The following is a 14,340-nucleotide window of genomic DNA, read 5'->3' on the forward strand; positions in this document are numbered from 1 at the left end:
CGTGGTAGTCTGCAGCACAGGGGCTCCACAGGGTACAGTGCTCTCTCTTGAGATCATGGAGGAGTACAAATACCTGGGTGTTCACCTCAACAACAAACTGGACTGGACTAACAACACAGATGTCCTGTACAAGAAGGGCCAAAGTCGTCTCCACCTCTTGAGAAGACTGAGGTCTTTTGGTGTGTGCAGGACACTGCTTAGGACTTTTTATGACTCTGTGGTAGCATCAGCGATTTTCTACGCTGTGGTCTGCTGGGGCTGTGGAAGTTCAGAGAGGGACAGGAAGAAACTTAATAAACTGGTCAGAAGGGCTGGCTCAGTCTTGGACTGCCCTCTGGACTCCATTGAGGTGGTGGGTGAGAGGAGGATGTTAGCCAAGCTGACCTCTATCATGGATAACCCCTGTCACCCCCTACATGAGGCTGTGGGGGCTTTAAGCAGCTCATTTAGTAGTAGACTGCTGCACCCACGCTGTAAGAAGGAGAGATACTGCAGGTCATTCATACCTGCTGCTGTCAGACTGTAGAACACCCACAACTTGTAATGGAGCACCAATAACCTGTTTGTCGTTATATTTGCACTACTTCACCACTACTACCTCTGCCATCTCTCATCGATGCAATTATGTGCAATAATATAGGCCTTAAACTACGGTATTTTTATGCATACTTATAATTTATGTATATGTGTGTATATATACAGAGTCTACCTGTAATGTGCAATTTTTCCGAGCCTCTCAATAAGGCAATTTTTTCTATACTTTTTCACAGTAGATAATGCAAATAGCCCTTTGTATTTAATCCTTCATTTGTCTAATTTTTATTTCAGTTTTATTTATCTGTTTGACATTTTCTTGCTACTGTAACACGTGAATTTCCCTGATGTGGGATGAATAAAGTGAATCTAATCTAATCTAAATAGTAGACAGATCAGCAAAGGACTTTCTGTTCACCAGCAGAGCCCTTCTTCCTGGGAGATTGTACAGTGCAAAGATCATTGTGTTCAGCAGTTTTTTAACCAACACACAGTGCTGCCAAGCCAGACTTGGTTTGTATAAAGACTTAATAACACCAAATGTTCAGTTAAGACATATTTAGTGGTCAGTGGGTGCTTCCTTGCCCAGGAATTGCAAAGTTTATATTGCTAACGTGTAAGCTTATAGCTACCAGTTTAATACTGCAGACAATATTTGTGCATCTAAATAATCACACAGTCTCCTCAAAAGGAACACAGTTTGTACGTAAACTGTTCTCTCTCTCTCTCTCTCTCTCTCTCTCTCTCAGCTCCTGGGCATGTTCAGAGGCTTCTTGTCCATCATAATGAGGAGTCATCAGTGGGCGTTCAGTGGCGCCCCCCGCTGGGAGAATGGGAGGAATATTCTGTCTATCTTACAGATGTAGGAAGAGGCATGAATAAAAGACAGAGACTAAGCAGAGATATAACTGAGTGCAGCTTTCATGACCTCACACCTGGAAAAGAGTATAATATCACCGTGGTAACGTACAGTGGAGACCTGAACAGTTCCACCTCCATCACCACCCACACCAGTGAGACACTCCAATCTCAAACTTCTATACATAGAATCAAACTGAAGGCCAGGACCTGGGAACTAGAGTAGGGAATTTGAGCTAGGACATGAGACCTGAAGTGAGGAGAATGAAGCTAGGAACTGAAACTTGGACCTTAGGAAGTACAACCCCAATTCCAAAAAAGTTGGGACAAAGTACAAATTGTAAATAAAAATGGAATGCAATAATTTACAAATCTCAAAAACTGATATTGTATTCACAATAGAACATAGACAACATATCAAATGTCGAAAGTGAGACATTTTGAAATTTCATGCCAAATATTGGCTCAATTGAAATTTCATGATAGCAACACATCTCAAAAAAGTTGGGACAGGGGCAATAAGAGGCTGGAAAAGTTAAAGGTACAAAAAAGGAACAGCTGGAGGACCAAATTGCAACTCATTAGGTCAATTGGCAATAGGTCATTAACATGACTGGGTATAAAAAGAGCACCTTGGAGTGGCAGCGGCTCTCAGAAGTAAAGATGGGAAGAGGATCACCAATCCCCCTAATTCTGTGCCGACAAATAGTGGAGCAATATCAGAAAGGAGTTCGACAGTGTAAAATTGCAAAGAGTTTGAACATATCATCATCTACAGTGCATAATATCATCAAAAGATTCAGAGAATCTGGAAGAATCTCTGTGCGTAAGGGTCAAGGCCGGAAAACCATACTGGGTGCCCGTGATCTTCGGGCCCTTAGACGGCACTGCATCACATACAGGCATGCTTCTGTATTGGAAATCACAAAATGAGCTCAGGAATATTTCCAGTGAACATTATCTGTGAACACAATTCACCGTGCCATCCACCGTTGCCAGCTAAAACACTATAGTTCAAAGAAGAAGCCGTATCTAAACATGATCCAGAAGCGCAGACGTCTTCTCTGGGCCAAGGCTCATTTCAAATGGACTGTGGCAAAGTGGAAAACTGTTCTGTGGTCAGACAAATCAAAATTTGAAGTTCTTTATGGAAATCAGGGACGCCGTGTCATTCGGACGAAAGAGGAGAAGGATGACCCAAGTTGTTATCAGCGCTCAGTTCAGAAGCCTGCATCTCTGATGGTATGGGGTTGCATTAGTGTGTGTGGCATGGGCAGCTTACACATCTGGAAAGACACCATCAATGCTGAAAGGTATATCCAGGTTCTAGAGCAACATATGTGCCCATCCAGACGACGTCTCTTTCAGGGAAGACCTTGCATTTTCCAACATGACAATGCCAAACCACATACTGCATCAATTACAGCATCATGGCTGCGTAGAAGAAGGGTCCGGGTACTGAACTGGCCAGCCTGCAGTCCAGATCTTTCACCCATAGAAAACATTTGGCGCATCATAAAATGGAAGATACGACAAAAAAGACCTAAGACATTTGAGCAACTAGAATCCTACATTAGACAAGAATGGGTTAACATTCCTATCCCTAAACTTGAGCAACTTGTCTCCTCAGTCCCCAGACGTTTACAGACTGTTGTAAAGAGAAAAGGGGATGTCTCACAGTGGTAAACATGGCCTTGTCCCAACTTTTTTGAGATGTGTTGTTGTCATGAAATTTAAAATCACCTAATTTTTCTCTTTAAATGATACATTTTCTCAGTTTAAACATTTGATATGTCATCTATGTTCTATTCTGAATAAAATATAGAATTTTGAAACTTCCACATCATTGCATTCCGTTTTTATTTACAATTTGGACTTTGTCCCAACTTTTTTGGAATCGGGGTTGTAGATCTAGGACCTGGGGCCTAACTATAAAACATTGCAGTCTGAGATTAGAACCTGAGGACTGGGATTAGAACCCGCAGACTGCGATTAGAACCTGGGGACTAAGTATAAAACGTGAAATAAAACTAGGATGTGAGGAATTGAAGCTAGGACCATGGGGGCTGTTTATAAACCATTTTCACCTTTGGTCCATACAGCATACAACAGCTACAGCTACACCTACTGCATTTATTCTTTGCTGTGTGTGTGTGTGTGTGTGTGCCCGCGTGCCTGCATGTGTTTAGTTCCGGCTGGCGTCACACAGCTGAGTGTCAATAACGAGGGCAAAACTGATTCTCTGCGTGTGAGCTGGACTAAAGCAGAAGGAGATGTTGACTCATACCGCATGCTGCTTATCCAGAACAGCATTGTGATCAGAAATGAGAGTGTGATATCACAGCAGACATCACACAGCTTCTACAAGCTGAGGAGCGGCACCCCCTACAGGGTGGTGGTGATCAGCATGAAGAATGGTGCGGAGTCCAAACAGAGAGTGTCTGAGGGGTGCACAGGTAACAACCTACAAAGAAAACAGTGTACAACTCTGAGGCAATCAAAACACTGTAGTGCTCTCAGCCAATCAGAACATATCATACAGCTCTCATCCAATCAGAACACAGTTTCCTCCTCTCAGCCAATCAGAACACATCGTACAGCTCTCAGCCAATCAGAACATATTGTACAGCTCTCAGCTGATCCGAAAACCCACTGATTAACTGATGAGTGTATAACAGTCACAGTAAGAGTATATTAACCTCACCCCTTTGCTCAACCCTCTGTATGTGCTTGGCAGTGCCTGCAGCGGTGGGTGGAGTCTCAGTCAGTAATAACGGTCGGCAGGATTTCCTCAGTGTGTGGTGGAGGCCAGCACAGGGGGAAGTGGACAAATACACAGTCACACTCAGTCACCATGGCAACATCATACACACACACACTGTGCCCAAGTCCAGCTCCGAATGTGTGTTCAATTCATTGGTGTCTGGCCGCCTGTACAACATTAGCGTCAACACACACAGTGGGGTATTCACCAACTGCACAGTGGTGCAGGAGAGAACACGTAAGTACACACACACACACAACATGGGCATACACAAGATGAAACCATGAAGACATATTTGTGTGTGTGTGTGTGTGTGTGTGTGTGTGTGTGTGTGTCAGAACCATCTCCCGTGCTGACTCCGTGTGTTACACACATGGCACGTGATGACTCTTTGAAGGTGTACTGGCGACGTCCTGCTGGAGATTTTGACTTTTACCAAATTGTTGTTAAACACAACAATGTGATCCAACACAACACCACAGTCACACAGTCCCAGGATGAGTGTGTGTTCACTGATCTTGTCCCGGGACGACTGTACACTGTCATCATCAGCACTTGGAGTGGCAAGTATGAGGCTAGTGTGTCCACTCACGGGAGAACACGTGAGTAAAACACACACACAGAAACATTTTAAGTTGAGTATTACTGTCACTTACAGGCTTACCTGCAGGCAGAAGGAATATGTGGTAGATGTGGTTTGAGTGGTGTGAATGGTGGATGTGGTTTGAGTGGTATGAATGGTGGATGTGGTTTGAGTGGTGTGAATGATGGATGTGGTTTGAGTGGTGTGAGTGTTGGATATGATATCGGCTTTGCTGCAGGTAGAAGGAGGATGTGGTGGGAGTGGTGTGGATGTGGTGTGAGTGGTGGATGTGGTGGGAGTCGTTTGAGTGGTGGATGTGGTTTGAGTGGTGTAAGTGGTGGATGTGGATGAGTGGTTTGAGTGGTGGATGTGGATGAGTGGTTTGAGTGGTGGCTACAGTTCGTGTGGTGTGAATGGTGGATGTAGTTTGAGTGGTGTGTGTGATGGATGCAGGGGCAGTGGTAATTCCATGGTTAAGTTGTTGGACTGACTGAACAGAAGGTCATGAGTTCAAATCCCAGTACAGCCAAACTACCACTGCTGGGCCCTTGAGCAACTCCCTTGACCCTCAATTGCTTAGTTCTATCAATGAGATAAATGCCAGTTGTTCTGGAAGAGGGTATCTGCCAAATGCCATAAATGGAAGTGGTATGAGCAATGCATGATGATTATAGTGTGAGTGGTGTTTAATCTCTGGTTGAAATTCTGCTGTCATAGAGTGAAAGCATCAAGGGTAGAGGAAGACACCAATGTTATGAAGGATAGTTACATTTATCATTCCAGTTGGCAGGGTGATGGCTGATGTAGGACCTATATGCTTTACCAAAGACATTCCATTTGAGCTATATGCACTACGATGGGGTTGTTGTCTGCAAACTGGAGTTCTGTGATGATGTGGTGCTCAGTTTGCCCTTACCCCTGAGTTGGCTGATGTTTAAGAGCCCAAGACAGCATTTGTTCTGTACAGTATTTGGATACAGACTCAGAACCATTGCTGATGATTACTGTGGCTAACATGCCACCATAATAGAGCTGCTTCAGTATTTGCATATATCTGTCAGGGCAGCCATATTGTGACTACATGCATGAGAGAGCTTGGAGTCCTATTGAATTGAAGGCAATAGTAAGATCAATAGCCATGTATAAGGGCTGCTGCTGCTCATTGCATTTATGCACCTTGAATATGATATATGGTAAAGATTTTATCTGCAGTAACTTTCTCAGGACAGAAGCCACTCTGTGATTTAGGGAGACCTTCCTCAGAAAGGGGGAGGAGTTGATTAAGAAGGACACATATCACTACTTTGCCTGTTGATGATGAGAAAGGGATGCTCCTGTATTTTTTTCTCCTTTCATATCAAAGTATCTCCAAGAGCAGTTGTTCCTATATTTTAAGAAGCAAGGCATGAATGTGATTTATAAGCACTGACCCATCTGCTTAAGAATCTCTGCTGAAATCCTATCCAGATCAACAGCTTTGATGTTTACTTCTAATGGCACTTTGCACTTTTATAACACTGGGAGATTCCCCTGTGTCTTTTCTCATGGGTCTCTGTAGGATTTGGTGGATGACATCTACAACCCCGATTCCAAAAAAGCTGGGACAAAGTACAAATTGTAAATAAAAATGGAATGCAATGATGTGGAAGTTTCAAAATTCCATATTTTATTCAGAATAGAACATAGATGACATATCAAATGTTTAAACTGAAAAAATGTATCATTTAAAGAGAAAAATTAGGGGATTTTAAATTTCATGACAACAACACATCTCAAAAAAGTTGGGACAAGGCCATGTTTACCACTGTGAGACATCCCCTTTTCTCTTTACAACAGTCTGTAAACGTCTGGGGACTGAGGAGACAAGTTGCTCAAGTTTAGGGATAGGAATGTTAACCCATTCTTGTCTAATGTAGGATTCTAGTTGCTCAAATGTCTTAGGTCTTTTTTGTCGTATCTTCCGTTTTATGATGCGCCAAATGTTTTCTATGGGTGAAAGATCTGGACTGCAGGCTGGCCAGTTCAGTACCCGGACCCTTCTTCTACGCAGCCGTGATGCTCTAATTGATGCAGTATGTGGTTTGGCATTGTCATGCTGGAAAATGCAAGGTCTTCCCTGAAAGAGACGTCATCTGGATGGGTGCATATGTTGCTCTAGAACCTGGATATACCTTTCAGCATTGATGGTGTCTTTCCAGATGTGTAAGCTGCCCATGCCACACGCACTAATGCAACCCCATACCATCAGAGATACAGGCTTCTGAACTGAGCACCGATAACAACTTGGGTCGTCCTTCTCCTCTTTCATCCGAATGACACGGCGTCCCTGATTTCCACAAAGAACTTCAAATTTTGATTTGTCTGACCACAGAACAGTTTTCCACTTTGCCACAGTCCATTTGAAATGAGCCTTGGCCCAGAGAAGATGTCTGCGCTTCTGGATTATGTTTAGATACAGCATCTTCTTTGAACTATAGAGTTTTAGCTGGCAACGGCGGATGGCACGGTGAATTGTGTTCACAGATAATGTTCACTGGAAATATTCCTGAGCTCATTTTGTGATTTCCAATACAGAAGCATGCCTATATGTGATGCAGTGCCGTCTAAGGGCCCGAAGATCACGGGCTCCCAGTATGGTTTTCCGGCCTTGACCCTTACGCACAGAGATTCTTCCAGATTCTCTGAATCTTTTGATGATATTATGCACTGTAGATGATGATATGTTCAAACTCTTTGCAATTTTACACTGTCGAACTTCTTTCTGATATTGCTCCACTATTTGTCGGTGCAGAATTAGGGGGATTGGTGATCCTCTTCCCATCTTTACTTCTGAGAGCCACTGCCACTCCAAGATGCTCTTTTTATACCCAGTTATGTTAATGACCTATTGCCAATTGACCTAATAAGTTGCAATTTGGTCCTCCAGCTGTTCCTTTTTTGTACCTTTAACTTCCAGCCTCTTATTGCCCCTGTCCCAACTTTTTTGAGATGTCTTGTTGTCATGAAATTTCAAATGAGCCAATATTTGGCATGAAATTTCAAAATGTCTCACTTTTGACATTTGATATGTTGTCTATGTTCTATTGTGAATACAATATCAGTTTTTGAGATTTGTAAATTATTGCATTCCATTTTTATTTACAATTTGTACTTTGTCCCAACTTTTTTGGAATCGGGGTTGTAGTTTGAAGACATTCAGCCTTGAAAGTGATTCCACCATTGTCTGTTGACTGGCTCACAGTTTTTGGGCAGTTTCCATCCATCCTTTGAGTGCAGGGGGCATAGGCTCAAATTAGTTTGGTTTTCTGATGAAAGAGGCTGTTTGTGATGATGAGATCATGCTCAGCACATTTGGTGAAGAGAAGTACTCTTTTGGAATTCATGGTCCCAATGCCTTCTTTTCCTATGGTACCAATTCAAAGGTGACATTCCTTGCCAACCCTAGCACTGGAGTCTCCCCAAATTATTTACCTTTGTCTTCCTTTGGAACGCTAGACAGTATCATGTCTAAGCATGTGTTGAAGATATCGTCACCCTGTGAGCTTAGGGTTGGAGCATAGGCACTCACAACTGTTGCAATCATATTGTGGCAAGCATCAGACAGATGGCCATGAAACACTTATTGATTGCAAACATGAGTTCATAGAGGTAGCTGACAAGTTGGTTCTTGATGGTGAAACCAACACCATTGATACTAGACCTGTCTGTGTTCCCCTTTCCATAAAAAGGTGTAATCATCCTTCTCCTCTTTCAGTTGCCACTCATTGGCCCAGGGAGTCTTGGAAAGGGCTATTGGATCAGTAAAGCATATTCTCTGCTCTATTGCAGTGATTGCTCTTCTATCCTCTGATCAATCACTCCTTATGGTGTCCAGCAGGGTGCACACATTCCAGTTTCCAAAATTAATCCTTCTGTGTGTTGTACTGCAAGTGGCTGTCCTGAAAGGCTATTTTTGCCTCATTTCTAGAGACCAGTGACTGACACCCACCACTTGATGTACCATCTCTTGACTAGGAGCTTCCAGATATCACCACTTGCTGGTAACCATAGAACTTTGAAAGGACACCTACATATTTTTTTATTTAAGTAACATTTACCTTATTTGGATGACACATTTATTCAACTGAGACATCCATCCATTATCTATAATGATTTTTGGTCAGGGCCAGGGGGGAATCTGGACCCAATTCCAGCGGACTTTGGATGAGAGGCAGGGAACACCCTGGGCAGGTCACCAATTTATCGCAGAGACAAATAACCATTCACACTCACATTCACACCTATGGGCAATTTAGAGTAGCCAACTAACCTAATCTGCATGTCTTTGGACTGTGGGAGGAAATCAGAGCACCCAGAGGAAACCCACACAGGCACAAGGAGGACAGGAAAAATCCACACAGAAAGGCCCCAGTTGGCCGCAAAGTTTGAACACAGAAGCTTCTTGCTGTGAGGTGACAGTGCTAACCACTGCACTATGCTGCTGCCCCCAGTTGAGACAATTTTACCCAATTAACAGTTGTGACAGCAGTTGAGTTGAGTTTGGGTTGGGTGAAAGGCCTTGTTCAAGGACGCAACAGTGGCAACTTGGTGATGCTGAGATTTGAACTAATGACCTTCCCATCAGTAGTCTTAACCACAATGCACAGTCCATCACCTCAGTATCCTTTCAATTTGGGGTGGCATGGAGTCGATGATGACTCCTGCTGAATTTTTCATTGTTAACTTTCCATAGACTCTACTACCAAAGGAAAACTTACCAGGAGCTAAGCTTCAGACACCACTTTCAATGACGTGGAGATCCTCAGAGAAAACACACACAGAGAGAGAGAGAGAGAGAGAGAGAGAGGAAAAACTAAAGAAAGCTCTCTCTCTCTCTCTCTCTCTCTCTCTCTCTCTCTCTCTCTCTCAGTCCCTGGCGGTGTACGTAACCTGACATTGTTGTCTCAGGGGACACAGGAGCTGGGTGTGGCATGGGCACCAGCTGTAGGAGATGTGGATCATTATGAGGTTCAGATTGTGTTTAATGATATGAAGGTGTTTCACCCAGTCACTCTGAGCAGCACTACAACTCAGCATGTCCTCTCACTGCTCACACCTGGACGCCTCTACAAGATCATCGTGTCTACCTTCAGTGGCCCCAATCTTAGTACACGCTTCATTGAAGGGAGGACAGGTACAGTACCTCACCAACAGTGTCAGTCTGTCTGGCTCTATGTCTGGTTCTCTGTCATTCTGTTTGTCTGTTTGTCAGTGTGCCTGTTCCTTTTTCTTGTCTGTCTTTCTGTCACTCCATCTCTCTTTATACCACCATCTGTCTGTCTCACAGCCCATTCCCACTCACAGTGAAAACTGTATATTTTCTGTGATTATGTTGTAATGGTGTCTTGTGGGAATGGGAGTAAAACAGCAAAGTTGAAACTTTAATCTACCCCCTGTCAATCGAGTAACATTTACAGAAATCTTTTGTTATGGCTCCAGTCGGAATCAGAACTGTCAGATTTATGTGGTGTGAAGATCGTCACATTGCTGGCAGTGATGTAAATGATGATGTAATAATATTGCAACAGCACTCATACTGCCTCACTGTAAAACAACATAGTTTTGGAAGAGGACAAAGATGGTCATGATTCATTCCTCGTATGACTTTAGAGTCATACCAATGAACTCAATCATGTATCCTTATAGTCGGAATCAGTGAATCAGAGCCACAGACAAGTGAGGGTCCTCTTCTCGAGTGATGGATGTAAAGTGGGTGTCGGGCAATTCCAAATGACCGGCACAGAGTATATAACACAAAATCCAGGTGGGTGTGGTTTTTAAGGTGTTTAAGTTTGATCTGAGGCTGAAAATAAAAACAAGCGATGATACTCCGCACACCAGAAGTTGTGGTAAGGAGAGACAGGGTAAAAAGCCACACAGCAATACAACACTATCTCACACCACACACGTTAGCCAACACAAAACTCACTACACGACCAGTGACAAACTGAAAAATGCAACCAGGTAAAGTTGCACTTTCAACAAACCAAACTGGCAATAACAATGAGGCAAGAGGGTAGAGACTCACTCACCACAGATACAGTTACAGTGTAGGACAAAAGGAAGAGGGCTCGCGTAGGTAAGAAGCAAGTGTGCTATAGGCATGTAACAAAGAGCAAAATTAAATTGCCAAAGCAAGTAAAAAGGCAGAGTGAAAAGTCAACAAAACAGAGACACCAGTGCTAAGTGGCAGCCAAGCATCCATGGTGAACTCTCAACTGGAAATGACATTACCCATTACCCAATACCACCCGACATCAGAAGTGTATGGTCTGTTCCATGATATATCTAACTTTTCCATTATGGAAAGACTGAGTGTTGTTGTTACCTCATACATTAACAGATTCCAGATGTGAAAGGGGCTTATGACATTCTGTCTGTCTGTCACTCCATCTGCCTCTGTCATGCTTTCTATCTCTTTCATCACATTATAGTCCTGCTCTAATAGACCGACTGATCTAATACACTGACGTGTGTTTCCTCTCCTCAGTCCCGAGTAATGTGAAGAACATCCACGTCAGTAATGTAGAGGAGACATCAGGTCTGCGTGTGAGCTGGACTCCATCTCAGGGTGATGTGGACAGTTACTGTGTGTTTCTGAATGGCTCAGGCAGAGTCCTGGAGACACGCCCCACCCCGAAACATGTTAATGACATCACCTTCAGCTCACTACAGCCTGGAGAAATATACAGCATCCGAGTGCAGTCTATCAGCGGGAATTTACACAATGACACCATTGTCACAGCACGTACAGGTATACTCACCATCACACACACACACACACACACACACACACACACACACACCTCATTTGTGACAGTGTTCATGCCGACAGGTCACATAGTCATTCAAACATAGTGCACTTTTCATGCCTCATATTCGGTGAATGAACAAATGTCACATAATTCATCATTAGCTACTGGAGCTTCGGATTACTTCTACAGCAGGCTAAGTTTTCTGTGTTTTGCCAATTGTTTTTGTGATTGGAATACTGTGTGGTTTTTCTGCTGCTTGTACCTGTTGAATACTCTGTTTATCTGCTGCTTGTTAGGCACATGCTACTGCTTGTGTTCACCCTGTATTTATATCTGCTTTGCTCCTACACAGGATTCGCTCATCAGTTTCAACTGTGTGAGCAATCAGCTGTTTTTCATTTGCTAATTAGCTGGGCTTTTACTGTGGTTTTGAGCGACGCTCAATAATAATAATAATAATAATAATACATCTGTTTTGTATAGCGCTTTTCATGGTACTCAAAGATGCTTTACAGGAAGTTCAAACATACTGTATACACACACACACACACAATCACACACACACACACAGATACAGACAACAAATAAATAGTAGACAAAGAAAGAAAAAAAAGAAAAAAAATAATAATTAAAAAATAAATAAATACAAAATAAAAAGTCTACCAAGTAGGGGTCAGGATGTAATTCCTGTGATGTAGCAGCCACAGTCCCACCAAAAGGTGCACGAAAACAAGTCCCACATCTCCAGCACCGCCACCGTGACGCCGTCAGCAACATCGCTCAAACACCATGCCATGGTCCACAAAGCGAGCAGAGAAGCTCCGCCACGCAGAGCGCTGGTGTGTCCCAAACCGCCTGCACAGCTGCCGCAACACCACCGAGCAACATCGCTCGGAACATCACGCCAAGCATTAAAGCACAGAGCACTGGACAACCATGATGTAAAATGAGCAACGAGCTCAATGCAGTCCACAGCTGGGAGCGCAGGCATCGCCCACGGCGAACCAAGGCCTGGAGGGAACCGACGCCCAAAACTAGGTCCAGAGCTACCACACAACTGGTGGAGAAAACACTCAAACAAACATCAAACTACACAAAACACACAGAAAAAAAATAGAAAAAGAAATAAAATAAAACAAAAAAAACAAAAAAAAAAAACATCTTTTGCTCCTTCCCAAAATCACTCCCCTTCTCCTACATCTCCCATAACCTGTTCATCATGTGTCTTAACACCATTCCTGTTTGTGATCTCACCCACAAGAGGTGCTTCCATTGTTATGGCCCCCCACATGGACAATGCCTCGTCAACCTCATCTACCCTTCAGCTACCTCCACTGACACCTTCTGGATCACTGCTGGACTTTGGAACTGCCAGTCTGCCACACAGAAGGCTGACTTAATCTCTGCCCATGCCTCCCTTCTGTCCCTCTACATCCTTGCATTGACAGAGACCTGGATTTCACCTGACACCACAACACCTGCAGCCCTCTCCACTTCCTCCTTCTCTCACACCCCTCTCCTGTCTGGTAGTCATGGTGGTGGCACTGGTTTGTTGATCTCTCAGTCATGGAAGTTTTCACCTCTTCCACTCCCCCACCTCTCCATCTCCTCCTTTGAATTTCATTCTGTTTCAGTCTCTTCTCCTGTTAACTTTTTTATCATTGTTGTTTATCACCCTCCTGGCCCTGTGGAATGTTTCTTTGATGAACTGGACATCCTACTCAGCTCCTTCCCAGAAGATGGCACCCCAATGATGCTCCTGGGAAACTTCAACTTCCACTGAGAAGCCTCCCACTCTGCTGCCTTCCTTGCCCTGCTCCAATCCTTTGATCTCTCCCTGCTGCACTCCAACCCATAAAGCTGGCAACCTTCTCGAATTGGTCTTCCTCAGAAACTGCTCTGTCTCAGATCCCACAGTTACCCCTCCATCTGTCAGACCACCACTTCATTTCATTCTCCTGCCCTCTTTTTCTCCACCCATCATCTTCCCTCCTACCTCTACACCCTCCCTCTACTCCCAGTCTCTCAGTCCAATTATCTCTGCTCATGGTCTGTCCTACTACTGCTATACTGATGACACCCAACCGTTTCTCTCTTTTCCTCCTTCTGAAACAGAGATCTCCACTCACATCTCTGCTTGCCTGCATGACATCCAGAGCTGGATTGACAACTCTGGATGTCATGGATGAACATCTCTGGGAGACATCACCTGAAGCTCAACCCAGGCAAGACAGAGGTAATATACATTCCTGCTCCATCCTCTCCATGCCTGGACATTGCCATCTCCCCGGGGGACATCTCTAGGTCATCTTCACCCAGTGTGAAGAACCTAGGAGTCATCTTCAATGACAGAGTCTCCTCCTCAGCGAACATTGCTGCAGTGACCTGGATGTGTAGATTCTTGCTCTAGAACATCCAAAGGATCCACCCTTTTTTCACCACCTACTCCACTCAGCTCCTGCTCCAAGCACTGATCTTCTCCTGCTTGGACTACTGCAATTCTCTCCTTGCTGGGCTTCCAGCTTCTGCCATCAGACCCCTGCAGCTCATCCAGAATGCTGCAGCTCACCTGGTTTACAACCTCCCTCATTCTTCCCATGCCCCCCCCGCTTCCCAACCTGCACTGGCTACCAATCACAGCTCATATCAAATTTAAGACCTTGGTGCTAACTTGGGCAGCATGGTGGTGTAGTGGTTAGCGCTGTCGCCTCACAGCAAGAAGGTCCAGGTTCAAGCCCCGTGGCCGGTGAAGGCCTTTCTGTGTGGAGTTTGCATGTTCTCCCCGTGTCTGCGTGGGTTTCCTCCAG

At 44.1% G+C, this 14,340-nt stretch overlaps 1 protein-coding gene across 4 annotated transcripts in view; it reads left to right on the top strand.

The window, feature by feature from the left end:
* Window positions 1-14,340, top strand: part of LOC132891078 (receptor-type tyrosine-protein phosphatase beta-like) — a 193,786-nt gene that overhangs the window by 82,026 nt on the left and 97,420 nt on the right. For all 4 annotated transcript variants that reach the window (XM_060928562.1, XM_060928560.1, XM_060928561.1 and 1 more), the window contains 6 exons: window positions 1,284-1,547; window positions 3,582-3,848; window positions 4,130-4,393; window positions 4,495-4,758; window positions 9,649-9,912; window positions 11,269-11,532. In XM_060928562.1, coding sequence (XP_060784545.1) covers window positions 1,284-1,547; window positions 3,582-3,848; window positions 4,130-4,393; window positions 4,495-4,758; window positions 9,649-9,912; window positions 11,269-11,532 — 1,587 coding nt within the window. The remainder of the gene's footprint in view (window positions 1-1,283; window positions 1,548-3,581; window positions 3,849-4,129; window positions 4,394-4,494; window positions 4,759-9,648; window positions 9,913-11,268; window positions 11,533-14,340) is intronic.

Source organism: Neoarius graeffei, chromosome 8 (assembly GCF_027579695.1).
Source record: "Neoarius graeffei isolate fNeoGra1 chromosome 8, fNeoGra1.pri, whole genome shotgun sequence".
NCBI lineage: Eukaryota > Metazoa > Chordata > Actinopteri > Siluriformes > Ariidae > Neoarius > Neoarius graeffei.